The sequence below is a fragment of the Eublepharis macularius genome, chromosome 14, assembly GCF_028583425.1.
Source record: "Eublepharis macularius isolate TG4126 chromosome 14, MPM_Emac_v1.0, whole genome shotgun sequence".
NCBI lineage: Eukaryota > Metazoa > Chordata > Lepidosauria > Squamata > Eublepharidae > Eublepharis > Eublepharis macularius.
In genome coordinates, this window is record NC_072803.1 from 56,869,120 (window position 1) to 56,883,538 (window position 14,419).

Consider the following 14,419-nt stretch of genomic DNA (forward strand, 5'->3'; position numbering starts at 1 on the left):
CATATACAAAAGTTTTTGTATCCACTCATCAACTTCTGGTATCTTGTCTTGGCCTGTCTTATTTCTTTTTGACAGGACTGAAGAATTGCCGGAGAGTATTTTTGCTAGGGAAATGGAGCTGGTCAAAAGGGCTGCCAGATGCCCGCTGAGAGTAGGGAAGTGCCCACCTCTGACTGCCATTGCCTGCCCTTGCTCTGGTGAGCAGCGGAAAGAAAACACCGCAGATGTTTTGACATCACTTCTGGATTCAGACCTGGAAGTGACATCAACACACACAAACCCATGATGGAACTGACCCAAGCCCTGTGGTATTTGCCATAGAGTGTTGGGAGTTCCTAGAGAGTTGCCAGGGGCAACGACATCACTTCTTGGCCCTCACCCTGAAGTGATGTGAAAGCATCAGCAACATTTTCGCCTCCCAAGCCCTACCCCCAAACAGCTTCTGGGGAGCAATGACATGGGCCTGGCTTCCCCAGAGTGGAAAGGAAGAATTGGAGTCCCCTTCTGCAGCCCTCATCCACATCTGAGAGCCAGTGTGGTGTAACAGTTAGAGTGCTGGATTGGGAACTAGGAAATCTACAGGAGGGGAGAAGAGCACAATGTAAATTGATTTGGGCCCCCATTGGGGAGAAAGGTGGAGTATAAATGAAGTCAATAAATAAATGAAACCTTTCTCTCATTTTTTTCCCTTGCAGTAAAACTGCTTGTCAAGGGATCTGGTTGCAGAACTCTGGGTCAAAGCCTGAACCCCAGCAATCTTAAAGAGAAGACTTTGGCATTGTTCTAACGGAGGCCTGGGGTCTTCGGTTGCCTTTCTCTGTCTGTGCATGAGCAGCAGCTGAATTTTGCATCCTTTAAAAAAAATAGCATAAAAGCAGCATTTCCTCTCGCTGTTTGGCAGGCAAAAACTTGGCAGACCTTCCTTAAAAGGGAGTGAATTTCCTGTCTCTGTGGGTCATCAGGGCTGAGCCGAGCCAGAGACAAACATTCAGGCAGAGAGAGCTTGGAGAAGACACACAGCCAGTGTGTGGTGGTGAACCCCGATCACGGCAATCCACAGCCCAGCCTTGCTTTTCCAGCCTGCTGTCTTGCCTCGACCCTCAGCTCTTTCCAAAACATACCAAGACTGGAGTGGAGAAAGGCCGAGCTGCCCCGGCTGTGTCTCTCGTGTCCCATTGTGAAACTCTGCAGCCCGGTGGAGATCAGCGTTCCTAATCTTCTGCCTCTAGACACGGGCTAAGAGCTGCTGGGAGGTCACGGAGCAGGACGAGTTGAGCATCATGGACTCGGTTTGGTGCCTAGTGCTGCTCCTAGCCTTTAGCGTGGCGACAAACGCAAGTAAGTGGTCAGCTTCGGGGACTGGGTGGGAGGATTCTACGCTGTGCCTGCCTCAGCCAGCTTTTGCAGGGGTCTGACTGAACTTTGTTGCAGAAGGTTGGCTAGAGAGGTCAATGGACACTCTAGCCCTTTGGATGGAACTCTTAAGATGGGGAGGATATCCAAAAAGCAACTTCAGAACTAGAAGCATAAAGGAGAGAGTCCAGCATTTTCAGTGGGGTATCTCTCAGACAAGAGGGTGAGGAAGCAGATCTTGTGGAAACTTACCACAGCTGTGGTCCTTCTGAGTACCTGGCTCTCGGTGTGGGTCAGGGCTGTCTATAAATTCTCCATCCAGGAAAAAAAGAGTTTTCTCCCTTAGTTCCTGATGTGTGTGTGTGTTATGTGCCGTCCTGTTGCCTCTGACCTATGGTGACCCTAAGAATGAAAGACCTCCAAAACGTCCTATCATTATTAACAGACTTGCTCCGATCTTGCAAACTGGAGGACGTGGCTCCTTTGATGGAGTCAAGCCATCTCATTTTGGATCTTCCTCTTTTCCTACTGCCTTCCACGTTTCCTAGCATTATTGACTCTTCCAGATAATCCTGTCTTCTCATGATGTGACCAAAGTACGATAGTCTTAGTTTTGTCATTTTAGCTTCTAGGGAGAATTCAGGCTTGATGTGTTCTAAAACCCACTTACTTGTCTTTTCCGCTGCCCATGGTATCCATAAATCTCTCCTCCAACACCACATTTCAAATGAATCAATTTTCTTCCTGTCAGCTTTCTTCACTATCCAACTTTCACCTCCCTACATAGTAATGGGGGATACCATAGTTTCTGATAACCCCCCTACTAAATGTGTCTGTATGGAAGTGCATGTCTTAGAATGTTGGAGGGTTGCTAGATTCCCCACCCGCAGATGGTGCTCGCACACTTTGACACATGTACCGAGGAGTTAAGCATGGTTGCGGCAGGCCAAAGAGGTATGTGGGCAAGGGGATTGGCTAGGAGTTTGAGGCAGCAGTTTCAGCTTCTTTTAGTTATTGGGATCATTTAAAGGTATTTCTTGGGTAGCCGCTTCTTAGTGTGTTGTCTTGAGGTAGTTTACAATAAAATGCTTTTAATTGTTTAAAAAATTAACTTGGATTTTTTTTTAAAAAAGCATCATTTCCAACAACAATATTCGATTTACATACCTCCCTTCAGGATGACTTAATGCCCACTCAGAGCAGTTTGCAAAGTGTTATCTTCACGGCAATCATTTATTATTATTTTATTTATTTTATTTGACTTATATCCCGCCCTCCCCATCATCATCAATAAAATACAATAAGTTAATAATCAACTTTAAAAACACACTTAAAACTTACACTAAAATGCTCCAGGCACCGTTATACCTAAGCTACTTTACTGATCAAAAACCTGCATAGGTCATAGCTGTGGGCAGAACGCATCGCCGAGGGCATTCATAGAAGAGGTGGTGATCTTAGATGGAATAAGGGGGGACACCCGCTGGTCCTCAGCCAAAGGCCCAGCAGAACATCTCCATTTTACAGGCCCTATGGAATCACCCTGTGAAGGGGGGGGGGCTGAGAGCGCTCTAAGAGAGCTGTGACTGACCCAAGGTCACCCAGCTGGCTTCAAGTGGAGGAGTGGGGAATCAAACCCGGCTCTCCAGATTAGAGTCCTGCCGCTCATAACCACTACACTAAACGGTCTCTCTATGTAGCTGCCCAGTCTCTAACCTGGAGAAAATGCCTAAATCTTTACATTATTGGAGGCGTAGAGAGAAGTGGCGGCAGCAGCAGCACTAAATCCTGCCCAGTTTCTCAGCCCAGTGGTTGCTTTCTTGAGTCTTAGAAAACATGGTTTGATATTCCTATGAATAATTCTGCGCTTGTGCAAGGGTTGGTGGTAGTTTAAAATTACTTCTGCATTTTCACACAGGAGGTGTCCAGCGGTGACTTTGTCTGTAGGTTCGCAATACAAATACAACTGTATGCAAATTGCCACTAATGTGAAGGGGAGAAGTAGAAGTGAGGCATTTATATTGCAAACGAATGTTCTGGCCAGTGCCAGGTATTTATTTATTTATTTTAAATAGGCAAAAGAAATATAATGACATTGGCAAGAGTGCTCATTTGCATTACAAATGCCTCTCTTCTGCTTTCCCCCCTTTGCCGTTCATAGAATCAACCATTCCCAATAAGGAAACCATTGATTTAAATAAGGAAATGCATTCTGTTGTCAACCACATGCTTGGTGCATAAACTTCTCCTTTCATGCACTTAATTTCAAACAGTCTAAGGGTGGAAATACATGTTAAAAAGTACCTAGGGATGCTAAAGTGAACCTCATTTCACATTCCCCTCCCCCTGACTTTCCATGCACGCGCTCGTCCAGTCACACTTCAATTTGCTCCCCCGTGAATATATTCACCCATTCAATATGTTCCTCCTCAACTGCCAAAAGTATTCCAGTTTCCACATCCATTCATTGAAATGCAGATCTTGACACTTTCTCACACCTTAAAGATATGCAAAGTGGTAAGTCAAAGGAACCTACAGGACTGGTTCTCACAGTGAAGGACTCACGAGCAGATGCAATCACACAAAGGGAGCTCCCGTGAAAACGGCATTCACGTGTGCCGAGCAAGAACAGCACGTGAATTGAGGACTACGCATACAATCTTGCACTTGAGCATCCCCTAGTAATTTGCAACATGTATTGCAGAGTTTTATGTCTGCAGCTAGGATCTTTAAGCCCTGACCTGGATGGCCTAGGCAAGGAAGATCTCGCCAGATCTTGGAAGCTAAACAAGGCTGGCCCTGATTAGTACTAGAATAGGAGATCATTATGCAGAGGCAGGCAAGGTCGTGATAAACCACCTCTGAACGTCTCTTGCCTTGAAAACCCTACAGGGCTGCCCCAAGTTGCCTGCAACTTGATGGCACTTTCCACCAACAGCACCAGAATCTTCAGCGTTTGAAGCTTTTATGCCCAGTCCCATATAATCTGTGGTTCCTGCAGTGATAAGGTCTGCCTGAAGGTGCTTTCATCTTTATTATTTCTTCACATGGCCCAAAGATGAGCCCTGGCGCAGCCTTTTTAGGGTGGCTGTTGTGGAATCTTTAATCATAAGGTATTATTTTAAAAACTAAGTACTTTAAATGGCTAGTTCAGGGAAGGAATCCCTTTAAGAAGAGATCCCAAATGAAAAAGGTCAAGATGGGTAGTCGTGTTAGTCTGTCTGCAGCAGTCGAATAGAGCAAGAGTCCAGTAGCACCTAGAAGACTAGCAACATTTGTGGTAGGGTAGGAGCTTTCATGAGTCACCCATCTTCTGGTATCTGAAGAAGTGAGCTGTGGCTCACGAAAGCTCATACCCTACCAAAAATTTTGCTAGTCTTATAGGTGCTACTGGACTCTTGCTCTATTCCGAATGAAGACTAGCCTCCAAGTTGTCTTGAGCTTTACTATTCCAAATGAAAGCTGGAATAACTTTTTAAAAAATATGTTTATGTAAAGTTATTCCATTGCACCGTACATAAGATACAGAGACTGGATCCAGGCAAGCTAACAATTATACATATATAAAAAATAGCCAAAAAACATCACAGTATTTGGAGTGTGTGTTCTACTGCACAAGCTTTATATAGTAATGACATCATTCTAGTGTCCTTGATGGAAGAATGGGGGTTTCCTATGAGCCAGGTGCAACGTCCCTTCCCTCTGTGACAGTAAGGAAGAGCGGGGTCGATAAGGCTGGGGTGAGATGCTGTTCCACTTTGGAGCTGTGGCTCAGAAGGGGTCTGCTTTTGTGGCTGGTGACTGAATACCACATGCTGATGGCACATCTGGCAGTAGGACCTGACTCTTCTTTGGACTTGCTTTTATGAAGCATGTGTTTGAGCCCCTGAATGCAAAACAAAATTGCCCACAAGAGGTCTTTGCTAGTGCAATATCCCTCCCTCCAACCCCACAAGGATGTCTGCAGGGAGGAAAGAGCTCAGCTGTTGGAAGGAGAGTAAGATGCAGGGCTACCAGTCCCCCGGTGGGGGCAGGGGATCTCCCACTCCCAGCTTCTGCCCCCTGCCGCCACTCGCCTGGCCGGCGGTGGTGGTGGTGGTGGGGAGACTGGGGGAACAGGCCCAGGAGGCAAAAAACCTCCCAGGCCAGCACTTGTACACACAGGTCCCATAATTCTCAGCATAGCCTGTTTGGTCAAAAAGGATGCCTCTTTTTTCATCAGCAGAAAAGCTTGTTGGATCCAACCTATAGATCATGCTTTTTTTTTGCAGGAGTCCACTTTCATTGGTTCTGTTTCTTCATCACACCTGAATAGTTAGGTGCGTAGTTGTGTTGATCTGCAGTAGAACAGCAGGATTGGAGTCCAGCGACACCTTAGAGACCAACAATATTTTCAGAGTACCAGCTTTTGAGAGTCAGAATTCCCTTCTTCAGAGCTCTCCAGATATCTGAAGAAGAGAGCTCTGACTCCTGAAAGCTTACACTCTGAAAACCTTGCTGGTCTCTAGGGTGCCACTGGACTCCAGTCCTGCTGTTTATCCCATCTGGTTTGTTATGCAAGTGTGGACCCTTAGGCAGAGTTCAGATAGTAGTAGCTACTTAAAAATTTACTGCTAGTGCCTCTAGCTGTATGAACAGGGCGTCCTCTGGCAGTAGAAAAGCACAAGAGTCCAGTAGCACCTATAAGGCTAATGACATTTGTGGTAGGATATAAGCTTTCAGGAGTCACAGCTCACTTCTTCAGGGAGTCCTCTGTAGTTCTGTCCTTACTATTAAGCTCTTCCCTTCGTTTTCTTTCTGGTACGGTTCCTACACCTTTAAATGCTTCCACCATAAACCAAAACAGTCAGTAAACAGCTACTTTTCTTGTTACTGCAACTGCCTGCTGGATAAAGTTTTGCCTGCTGGATGTTAGCTTTTCACACAGCGTTTCAAAGAAACTGGAGACATTGCCAGAAAAGAAAAATAAAGTTTGGCAAGCTTGCATCTGCAACTGCTCTGGGCAATCTAGAGGAGCAAAGGTGGGAGGGCAGGGAGAGCTCATCTCAGGGATGGACCACATGCTTCGTATGTCAGGTTTAGTTCTAAGCAGCTGTCACTAGAAGGATATTGGTAGCAGCGACGGGACAAATAGTCAGGTCAGACAATAGTGATATGGAGTCCCCGCTTGATGTAAAGTAGCTGCATCCAGTTCGTTGTGGGCAGTGTACCTTGCATGGGAAGTCTACAGCCCATGGAGACATGTGCCACACGCTGCCTCCCTTTTACCCACCGGGAGGTCTCTTGCGTGGCTCCAGCCACCACCTCTGACAGTCCCATCTTTCACTTTGTAGTGTACCCAAACCCTTCCGTACCTGCTATCAAACATGCTGGGACTCCCTCTTCTCTGGCTTCCAAAATCTGCATTTCTTCTCCCCCCACCCCCCAAAAAATGTGTTTAGGGAAAAAGTAGAACATTGACACACCAATGTGCCATGTTTGTAAGATCATAAAGGTCAGATTGCAGCACGAGATGCACGAAACCAGATGAAGACCTCGATTTACGTTTTTCTCCACCACTCCTAAGCACGCCTGCAGATCCTCAAGTTTCTTCTTTTTAATGCCAGACGGTTGTTCCAGCTGCCCTTGTAACTGTCCAGCTGCTTCATCTCTTCTTGGAAAAATGTCTTCCCGCGCGCTAGTCCCCAGAAGAGGTAAATTGAAGCCAGACTTAGAGCTTGTTTTCAGCACCAGTCCTTGACTGTGAAATATGTGAAAAACATATTTCCATCCCCAACACCCCCAACATCTCTAAAGCAAAGAGATGAACTTACAAGTCCTAGAATGGAAAACTGTTCAGATCTCAGAGACTCAGGTTTGAATCCCCACTGTGCATTGGAATCTCAGTGGGTGACCCTGGGCTAGTCACACGCTCTCAACCTCAGCCACCTCACAGGGTTGTAGTGAAGATAAAATGGAGGAGAATGGGTCTCTACTGGAGAGATAGGCAGGGTATAAGTGAAGTAAGTAAGTAAATAAATAATAAATACCCAGTGAGAGCCCCGTGGTGCAGAGTGGTAAGCTGCAGTACTGCAGCCCAAGCTCTGCTCACGACCTGAGTTCGATCCTGGCGGAAGGTGGGTTCAGGTAGCCGACTCAAGGTTGACTCAGCCTTCCATCCTTCTGAGGTCGGTAAAATGAGTACCCAGTTTTCTGGGGGTAAAGTGTAGATGACTCAGGAAGGCAATGGCAAACCACTCCATAACAGAAAGTCTGCCAAGAAAATGTCGTGATGCGACATCCCCCCATGGGTCAGTAATGACTCGGTGCTTGCACCTTTACCTTTTACCTTCCGGGTGAGAGGAGAAAGCTAAGAACAAGAAGATGCTAAAGGAAACTGTTCCTGCTCTGATATAACAATGGTGGGGATGGTGGGATACAGATCCTTCTTAAAGAGAGAGAGCAGAGGCTGCGCGTGGGACCTTCTGTGTGCAGAGTTTGTGCTTGACCACTGATCTCTTACTTTTGGAAGGATCATAGCACTTCTCCTGGCTGCGCGAAGCACTTCACTCAACCCTTACAACAACTCTGTAAGGTAGACCAGTCTTAATATTATTATACCTGTATAATAAGGGGATGAGATGTTAGCACTGGGAATTAGCTGGTAGCCAGTCACTCACAAGTCTTGTTCAGAGGATGGAAATAAAGGGACATCCAAAGTGTAGAGGGGAGAGTCAAATCATATCTGCTGGACTCTTGCGTGTGAGCTGGGACCTCTGTACCGTGCCTATGTGAGCTATTTTCATTATTATGTCATACCATTTTAGATTCGGTCATTGTTTGGAGGCTGGGAACATGTGAGTCTATTCAAACAGACCCTTCAACATTATCATTTCGTTGCACGGAACTCGTCTGTATGCCCCATCTGTCCCAGGTCTCTGTTGCCATAGGAGGTCCCTGTCTCAAATCAATCACTGTCCCTATAATTGTTTTTTGAGGATGTCCTGTTTTGCATCCAGCTCTTTCCTCAGATGTCGCAGAATTAATTTTCTAATGGGGGAGTGGATGAAAGGGTGCTTCTTGTCTCGAGCACTCCCTGTGCATAAGCACATGTATATTTAAGCCACCGCACGGTACACAGGCTGCCTTTTCATATCCTGCACTTGCTGAAATATATTTTGAACTTCAGCTGACAGAATGCAGGACAATTATGGGTTTTTTTTCTTTCTGGCCTAAAGAATGAACACTGCTTTGCTGTTTAAACTAGTGGAGCACCAGCCATAGCAGCATGAAAAAGGCAATGGGAATAGCAGAGCTTTCAGCTCTATGGAAATCATGGCTGGGGTGGTAAGGCCCTTTGTAGGCTTGCCAACCTCAAGGTGGGGCCTGGTAATCTCCTGGTATTATAATCAATCTCTGTCCAGACTAAAGAGATCAGTTTCCCTTGAGAAAATTTCCTGCTTTGGAGAGTGGCATTATACCCTGCTGAGGTCCCCTCCCCAAACTCTGCCCTACCCAGGCTCCACCTCCAATTCCCCATGAATTTCCCAACCCAAACCCTTTGGCTGTTCTCCTTGGTGGGAGAGAAGCAGCTCTCTGTTTTCACTGGGAATCCTTTGAGGGGATTTCAGTCCCGTCTGGTAAATCATACTGTTCTAATCTGTGCCTCCTTTGCAAAGTTATGCAACACCCTCCCTCCGGTATACGCTTTGACCGTCTTAAAAAATACAAAGCACATCATCTACATACAGAGCGATGCAGATGGGCCGTCACCCAGACTTTGGGGTTAATGTCCAGGGTCCTACCACTGGAGTTCAGCAGGGTGGGGCCAGATGCAGGCTGCATTTAAGGGTTCGGTGAACTTCCAGTTCACACCCATCTTCATTCCTCTGCTTTCTTCTCCCCAGACGGATGGTAGTCTTGAGAACATTTGATGATAATAATGGGGGGGGGGGTTGTCCTAAAAGTATTCAGTCCAGATTCTGAAATGACCTGAGTGCCCCACTTGAATGATGGAGGTGGTGGTGGGATTCGAGCTTGGTCTTTGGCACGAAATAGCTTGAAGAAGCAAGGGGTGGACCCCCCTTCTTGTGAAGAAGAGGAAACCGTGAAAATTGCTGATTTCTCTTTTTATTCCCAGAAACTAGAGGAAGGGAAGGGAACGAAAGAAGACTGAAAGTGGGGCAAAGGGGAAGTGAAAAGATTTTTTTGACATGGGAAGCATTTTTTAAAACAAATTGAAACCATGATGAGTTATTAGCCACACAGGACAAGGGTGAGATGAACGCTCTCAGAGGAGTTATTTAATCCGTGAAAAGTGAGCTGTGCAGCTGATTTTCTTTTAATAGCCCTCCCTTCCGCAGAGAGAGAGACAGAGAGAGATGGGTTAAGCAAGAGATGTCTGGTTGAAGCGGGGAAGTGGGAGAATTACAACTGATTGGGGCTGAGCTTGAATGAAACTTCTAACCCAGATCTTGGTCAAAGGGCTGCTTGCAATTCATGCTTGCAAGATCGGCAAAACCAAAAATTCACGTACACAGTTGCCTTTCGGTTTTTCTCGCTCCTCTGCAGTGTGTGAGCAGATGAAATGGGGGTTAGAAAGCAGAATATAGATGCAAGCTTGTTGCTCTTACTGGATTAAGGCATGAAGACAACCTCCCTCCCCTACTGGTGCCCTTCCTGCCAAGAATGCGTATTCAGAGGCAAGACAACTGCATCTGAATATGGATGTTCCATTGAACTATCATGGCTAATAGCCATGGGTCGACCTTTCCTCTGGGTTTTTGTCTCATCTGCTTTTAAAATGAAGCCAGAGGACAGCCAGAATGGTGTAGCGGCTAGAGTTCAACTCCCCGCTCTTCCATGGAAGCTTTTTGGGTGAGCTGAGAGCAGAACCATAAGTGACAAAAGGCACAGATTGGACACTTGTCAGCTTCCCTCAAGTTTTGGTGGGAAATGTAGGCAGCTTGGCGGAATGTTGGACAAGTGACCATTGAAAAGTCCATTGGACAGCAGTCAGAGAGCCAAGCTGCAAGACCAGGACGCCTACATTTCCCATCAAAACTTGAGGGAAGCTGACAAGTGTCCAATCTGTGCATTTTGTCACTTGTGGTTCTGCTCTGAGTCACATACTCTTAGCCTAACCTACCTCACAGCGTGAGGGAAAAACGGAGAATGATGTAAGCTGCTTTGGGTCCCCATTGGGGAGGATGGCGGGATATAAATGAAGTAATTTTTTTTTAAAAAATCACCACATGTTGGCTTCATCTTGGGGCTGATTCCTGCCTTAATTTTGGTTCACAAGGGCAGGTATCTGAGTAGACAACATCTTCGGATCAGGTGACGACAGGCATTTGCCTTATTCCAAAATGCAGATACACTTTGTGCTTTGCGTGATAGGTGCCTATTTTGTACTTGGACTTGTGTACCCATGTACAAAACCAGAGTGCGAACCAGCCCAGAAAGGAGACCGAAAAGGCATTTTATAGTCTCTTGTGAAAACAGGATGTTTTCACTAAACCAGTAGCGTTAGGGAGTCTCCACAGTCTGAAATTGAACTTCTGAGAGGACACTTCTCTACTTCTGTCAGAGAATTGCCAGCTTAAGGGTCTGAAATTCCTGAAGATTTTGCGAGGGGAGCCTGGAATGGGAGAGTTAAGAGGGGAGGGACCTCAGTGGGGTGTGATGCCATAGAATCCACCCTCCAAAGGAGCCATTTTATCCATGGGAACTGATCTCTGGGAGATCTCCAGCCACCACCTTACTTAGGGCTGCCAACTCTGGGATGAGAAATTCCGGTAGTTTGGGGGTGGAGCCTGGGGGTGATGGAGTTTGGGGAGAAGAGGCCCACCCTCCAAAGCAGTCATTGTCTCCAGGGGAACGGATCTATATCATCTGGAAATCAGTCGTTATTCAGTGAGAACTCCACCAGGAGGTCGGCGCCCCTAGTGCTGAATATGAGGAAAAGGAACCTGGCCTAGTCGTACAGCAGACAAGAGGCCAAAGGGCTCCATCTGTGCTAGCACTCCATTCTCACATCCATGTTCCTGAAGGCCAGGCCAGAGGTGGCTCAGGACTCTCGTCTGAACCAACAGATGGTTCTTCAGCAGGCTTTGTTGCCCCAATTAGATCTGAGAGACTCTCATCTTCTGAGGTACACTCATGAGCCCTTAGTGCAGTCCTGCAGAAGCGCCAACCAGAAAATCATATCCCCTGTAGAAGCACACTGTTGGTACACTATAAGTTGCTAGGGCCGCCAAGTCCCTATACCCTCCCGATTGGGAGGGGGGACCTGGTACTCACCTTGGGCTAGTAGTGTGTTTGTCTTTGTGCACGTGTTTTGCGCACACATGCTGTGACGCACGCTGATATCACTCCTGGAAGTGATGTTGTCACACCAGCCATGGGAGCGTTCACATGCTCCATGCAGGTCCAATTCAGCCTGCTTGAGGCCAAAATCAGTCCCAAACAGAGCATAGGAGCGCTCCCCAAATCGGCCCCAAACGAAGTGCAAGAACGCTCCTGTGGCTGATGCGGTGACATCAGTTCCAGAGGTGACGTTGGGGGCCTTGGGAGTGTGTGTTCAGCGTGTGTTCCTGGGATGCCTGCCAGTGGTGGGCAACCTCTGGGAGCTTGCCGACTACTGGCAGGGCAGCAAGCAAGGAGGCAAACCTCCAGGAGTTTGCCTACCACAGGTGGGCATGTGGGAATTCTATATTACACAAACTTCTGCTTTATCTTTTGTAACTGTGTGACTAGGGTGTCCAGGACTCCTGCTGTTGGGAGGCCTCACTCCTAGGGCTGCCAGATCCCCCGGTGGGGGCAGGGGATCTCCTGCTCTCACTCTCTGCCCCCTGCCGCCATTCAGCTGGTTGACGGGGAGGAAAGGCAGGGGAACAGGACTCCCGGGCACACTCTCGGTGTGGCTTGATGACGTCACTCCCAGCAGTGACTTCATTACTCAGGCCCTGGGAACAGTCCCATGCTTCACACTGGACTTTGCACCTGGCTGTACCTGCAACTGCAGGTGGTGGGAGAGCTTACAAGGGGGCAAAAGGAAGGGTACACAGGCAGCTGGGGGCATGTAGGTGGGAGGACAAGAAGGGGAGCCTAGTCGTGGGCATGGGGCCCCCATGAGCACTGTCAGCACAGACCCCCCCCAAAACCTGGAGCCAGCCCTGCTCCAGGTCACTTTTCTGGAAATTACCTAGCAGCACCGATAGGGTTCCCAGGTCCCTATACCCTCCCGAGTCCTTTTAGAGTCCTCTAAAAGGGTAACTCCTATGCCTTGTCTTTTCAACCTATCAAACCAGGAGTATAGGAGAAGTTTTACATTAATGCAATGGGATGTTCTTCCTTCAGCTGTCCTCGAAGCGAAGTTTTAAAAAATCCTTTATGAGGAAAGGATTTGTCCCTGCTGTGTGAAGGGATGGAATCTTTAGAAGTCATATTTGATTGCAAGGCGTACGGTAACCTTCGTGAATCTCTCCCTTTCTCTTCAACTTTGCCCCTTACCCGTAGCCAAAGACCATGTACTCTGGGAAGTTTTCTTTCAGATGGGCACCCTGAGGTCACTCAACAGGTGGCCAGATTTGGATGGCTTGCTTTTAGGATCAGGAAAACCTTAATGGCTATGTGAATGAATTTTAGATTTTATTGTACCATTAAGCATTTAAAATTTTATATTACTGTATTATGATTTTATTGATGGATTGTGAATGATCTTACAGTGTTTTATTTTTTCTTGTGGCACCCTTTACTGATGTTTTAGTGTTAGTCATTGACAGTGAATTAAAAAAATCTGTTTACCTGTTTATCTACCCTCCCGCTGGGAGGGGAGTCCTGTTACTTATCTCATGTTGCTTGTGTGGGCATTCGTCATGTGTGACCCTTGGCATTTGTGCAATGACATCACTTCCAGAAGTGATGTCATCATGCCAGCCACGTTCTGCACGGGGCCAATTCAGACCGTTTGGGGCCCGAATTGGCCCCGAATGAAGTGCAGGAACATTCCCCCAGCTGGTAAGACAACATCACTTCCAGAAGTGACATTGCCGTACATGTTCCCGGGGTGCCTGCCAGTGGTGGAGGATCAGCAGGCGAGGGGGCAAATCCCTAAGCACTGATGATGTAGGGCCTGGTAGTCCTATGTAGGGCCTGGTAGTCCTGGGTCTGCATCCATCTTCCTCTTTTTAAGATCCGAATAATGAGTGATAACCATAACTGCTCTTTATCTGCAACTGTATGTTAGCCAGTTGGGGTTACATCATTTTAACTACCGTCTTATTGCTAGTGCTTTGTATGTTCATTAGAGACAGGGTGGAGGGGGGTTGGGATTGTTACCAAGTGCCACTGAAAGGAGGTTGAAGGATTAAATTCCCTCTAGTCTCTCTGTGTGATCTCAATCCCAATAAGAATGCAACTTGTCTTTTACTGATGGGTATCTTCTTGTGCTCCAAGTGTTGCCCGCAGATTTGCCAACAACCTGGAGGGAAAAAAGTCCTGTTCCTTTAACGGAGCTTTATTGTGTGGCAGCAAGTATAGGAAGCTTTTCATGGTATGGAGGTAGATAACATCACCTGGAAATAAGCCTCTGTTAAGGAGGCAGGACATTTTTTCTCCAAGTGGGCAGCCCTCCTTGTCCGGTCCAGCAGTAGCTAGCAGCTGATCTGCTCTGAGTGGGGTTTGACAGGCAGAGGTTTCGTGGCTTTTCTAGTTGCTGTTAGCTCAGGGCTCTGTGATGTTACAGAAGGCCAAAGCAGCCTCCGCTGTTCACGGGAAAGAGAATTAGAATTCCAAAGCTAACGACCTTCGTTTTTATTAGACCGAACTGTTCTGTTCAGATGCTGTGCACTTTCAAATAATAATCCAAGCTTCCAGTTTGAATGAATCAGCTGTGACTCCTGCATGGGAACTTGCAAGCCAGACCACTTGGTTAATCTCCCATAGACGCAGGCAGCTGGTGCCATTCGCTTGGAAATGGGTCTCTGAGCCATTCACTGTCGCCATGCCGATCTAATCTTCTCGCCTTTGTGTGCATGGGCTCCACAGAGATCTCTCAGTTCGGGGCCGAAATAACATAAACAGA

The 14,419-nt window shown here is 47.1% G+C and overlaps 1 protein-coding gene across 2 annotated transcripts in view; it reads left to right on the forward strand.

Annotated features, from left to right (window-relative positions):
* The first annotated feature begins 987 nt into the window (after nt 1-987).
* The window catches only part of ENG (endoglin), an 89,372-nt gene continuing 75,940 nt past the window's right edge, over nt 988-14,419 (forward strand). For both annotated transcript variants that reach the window (XM_054997636.1, XM_054997637.1), the window contains exon 1: nt 988-1,338. In XM_054997636.1, the coding sequence (XP_054853611.1) occupies nt 1,281-1,338 (58 nt within the window). In that variant the 5' untranslated portion in view covers nt 988-1,280. The remainder of the gene's footprint in view (nt 1,339-14,419) is intronic.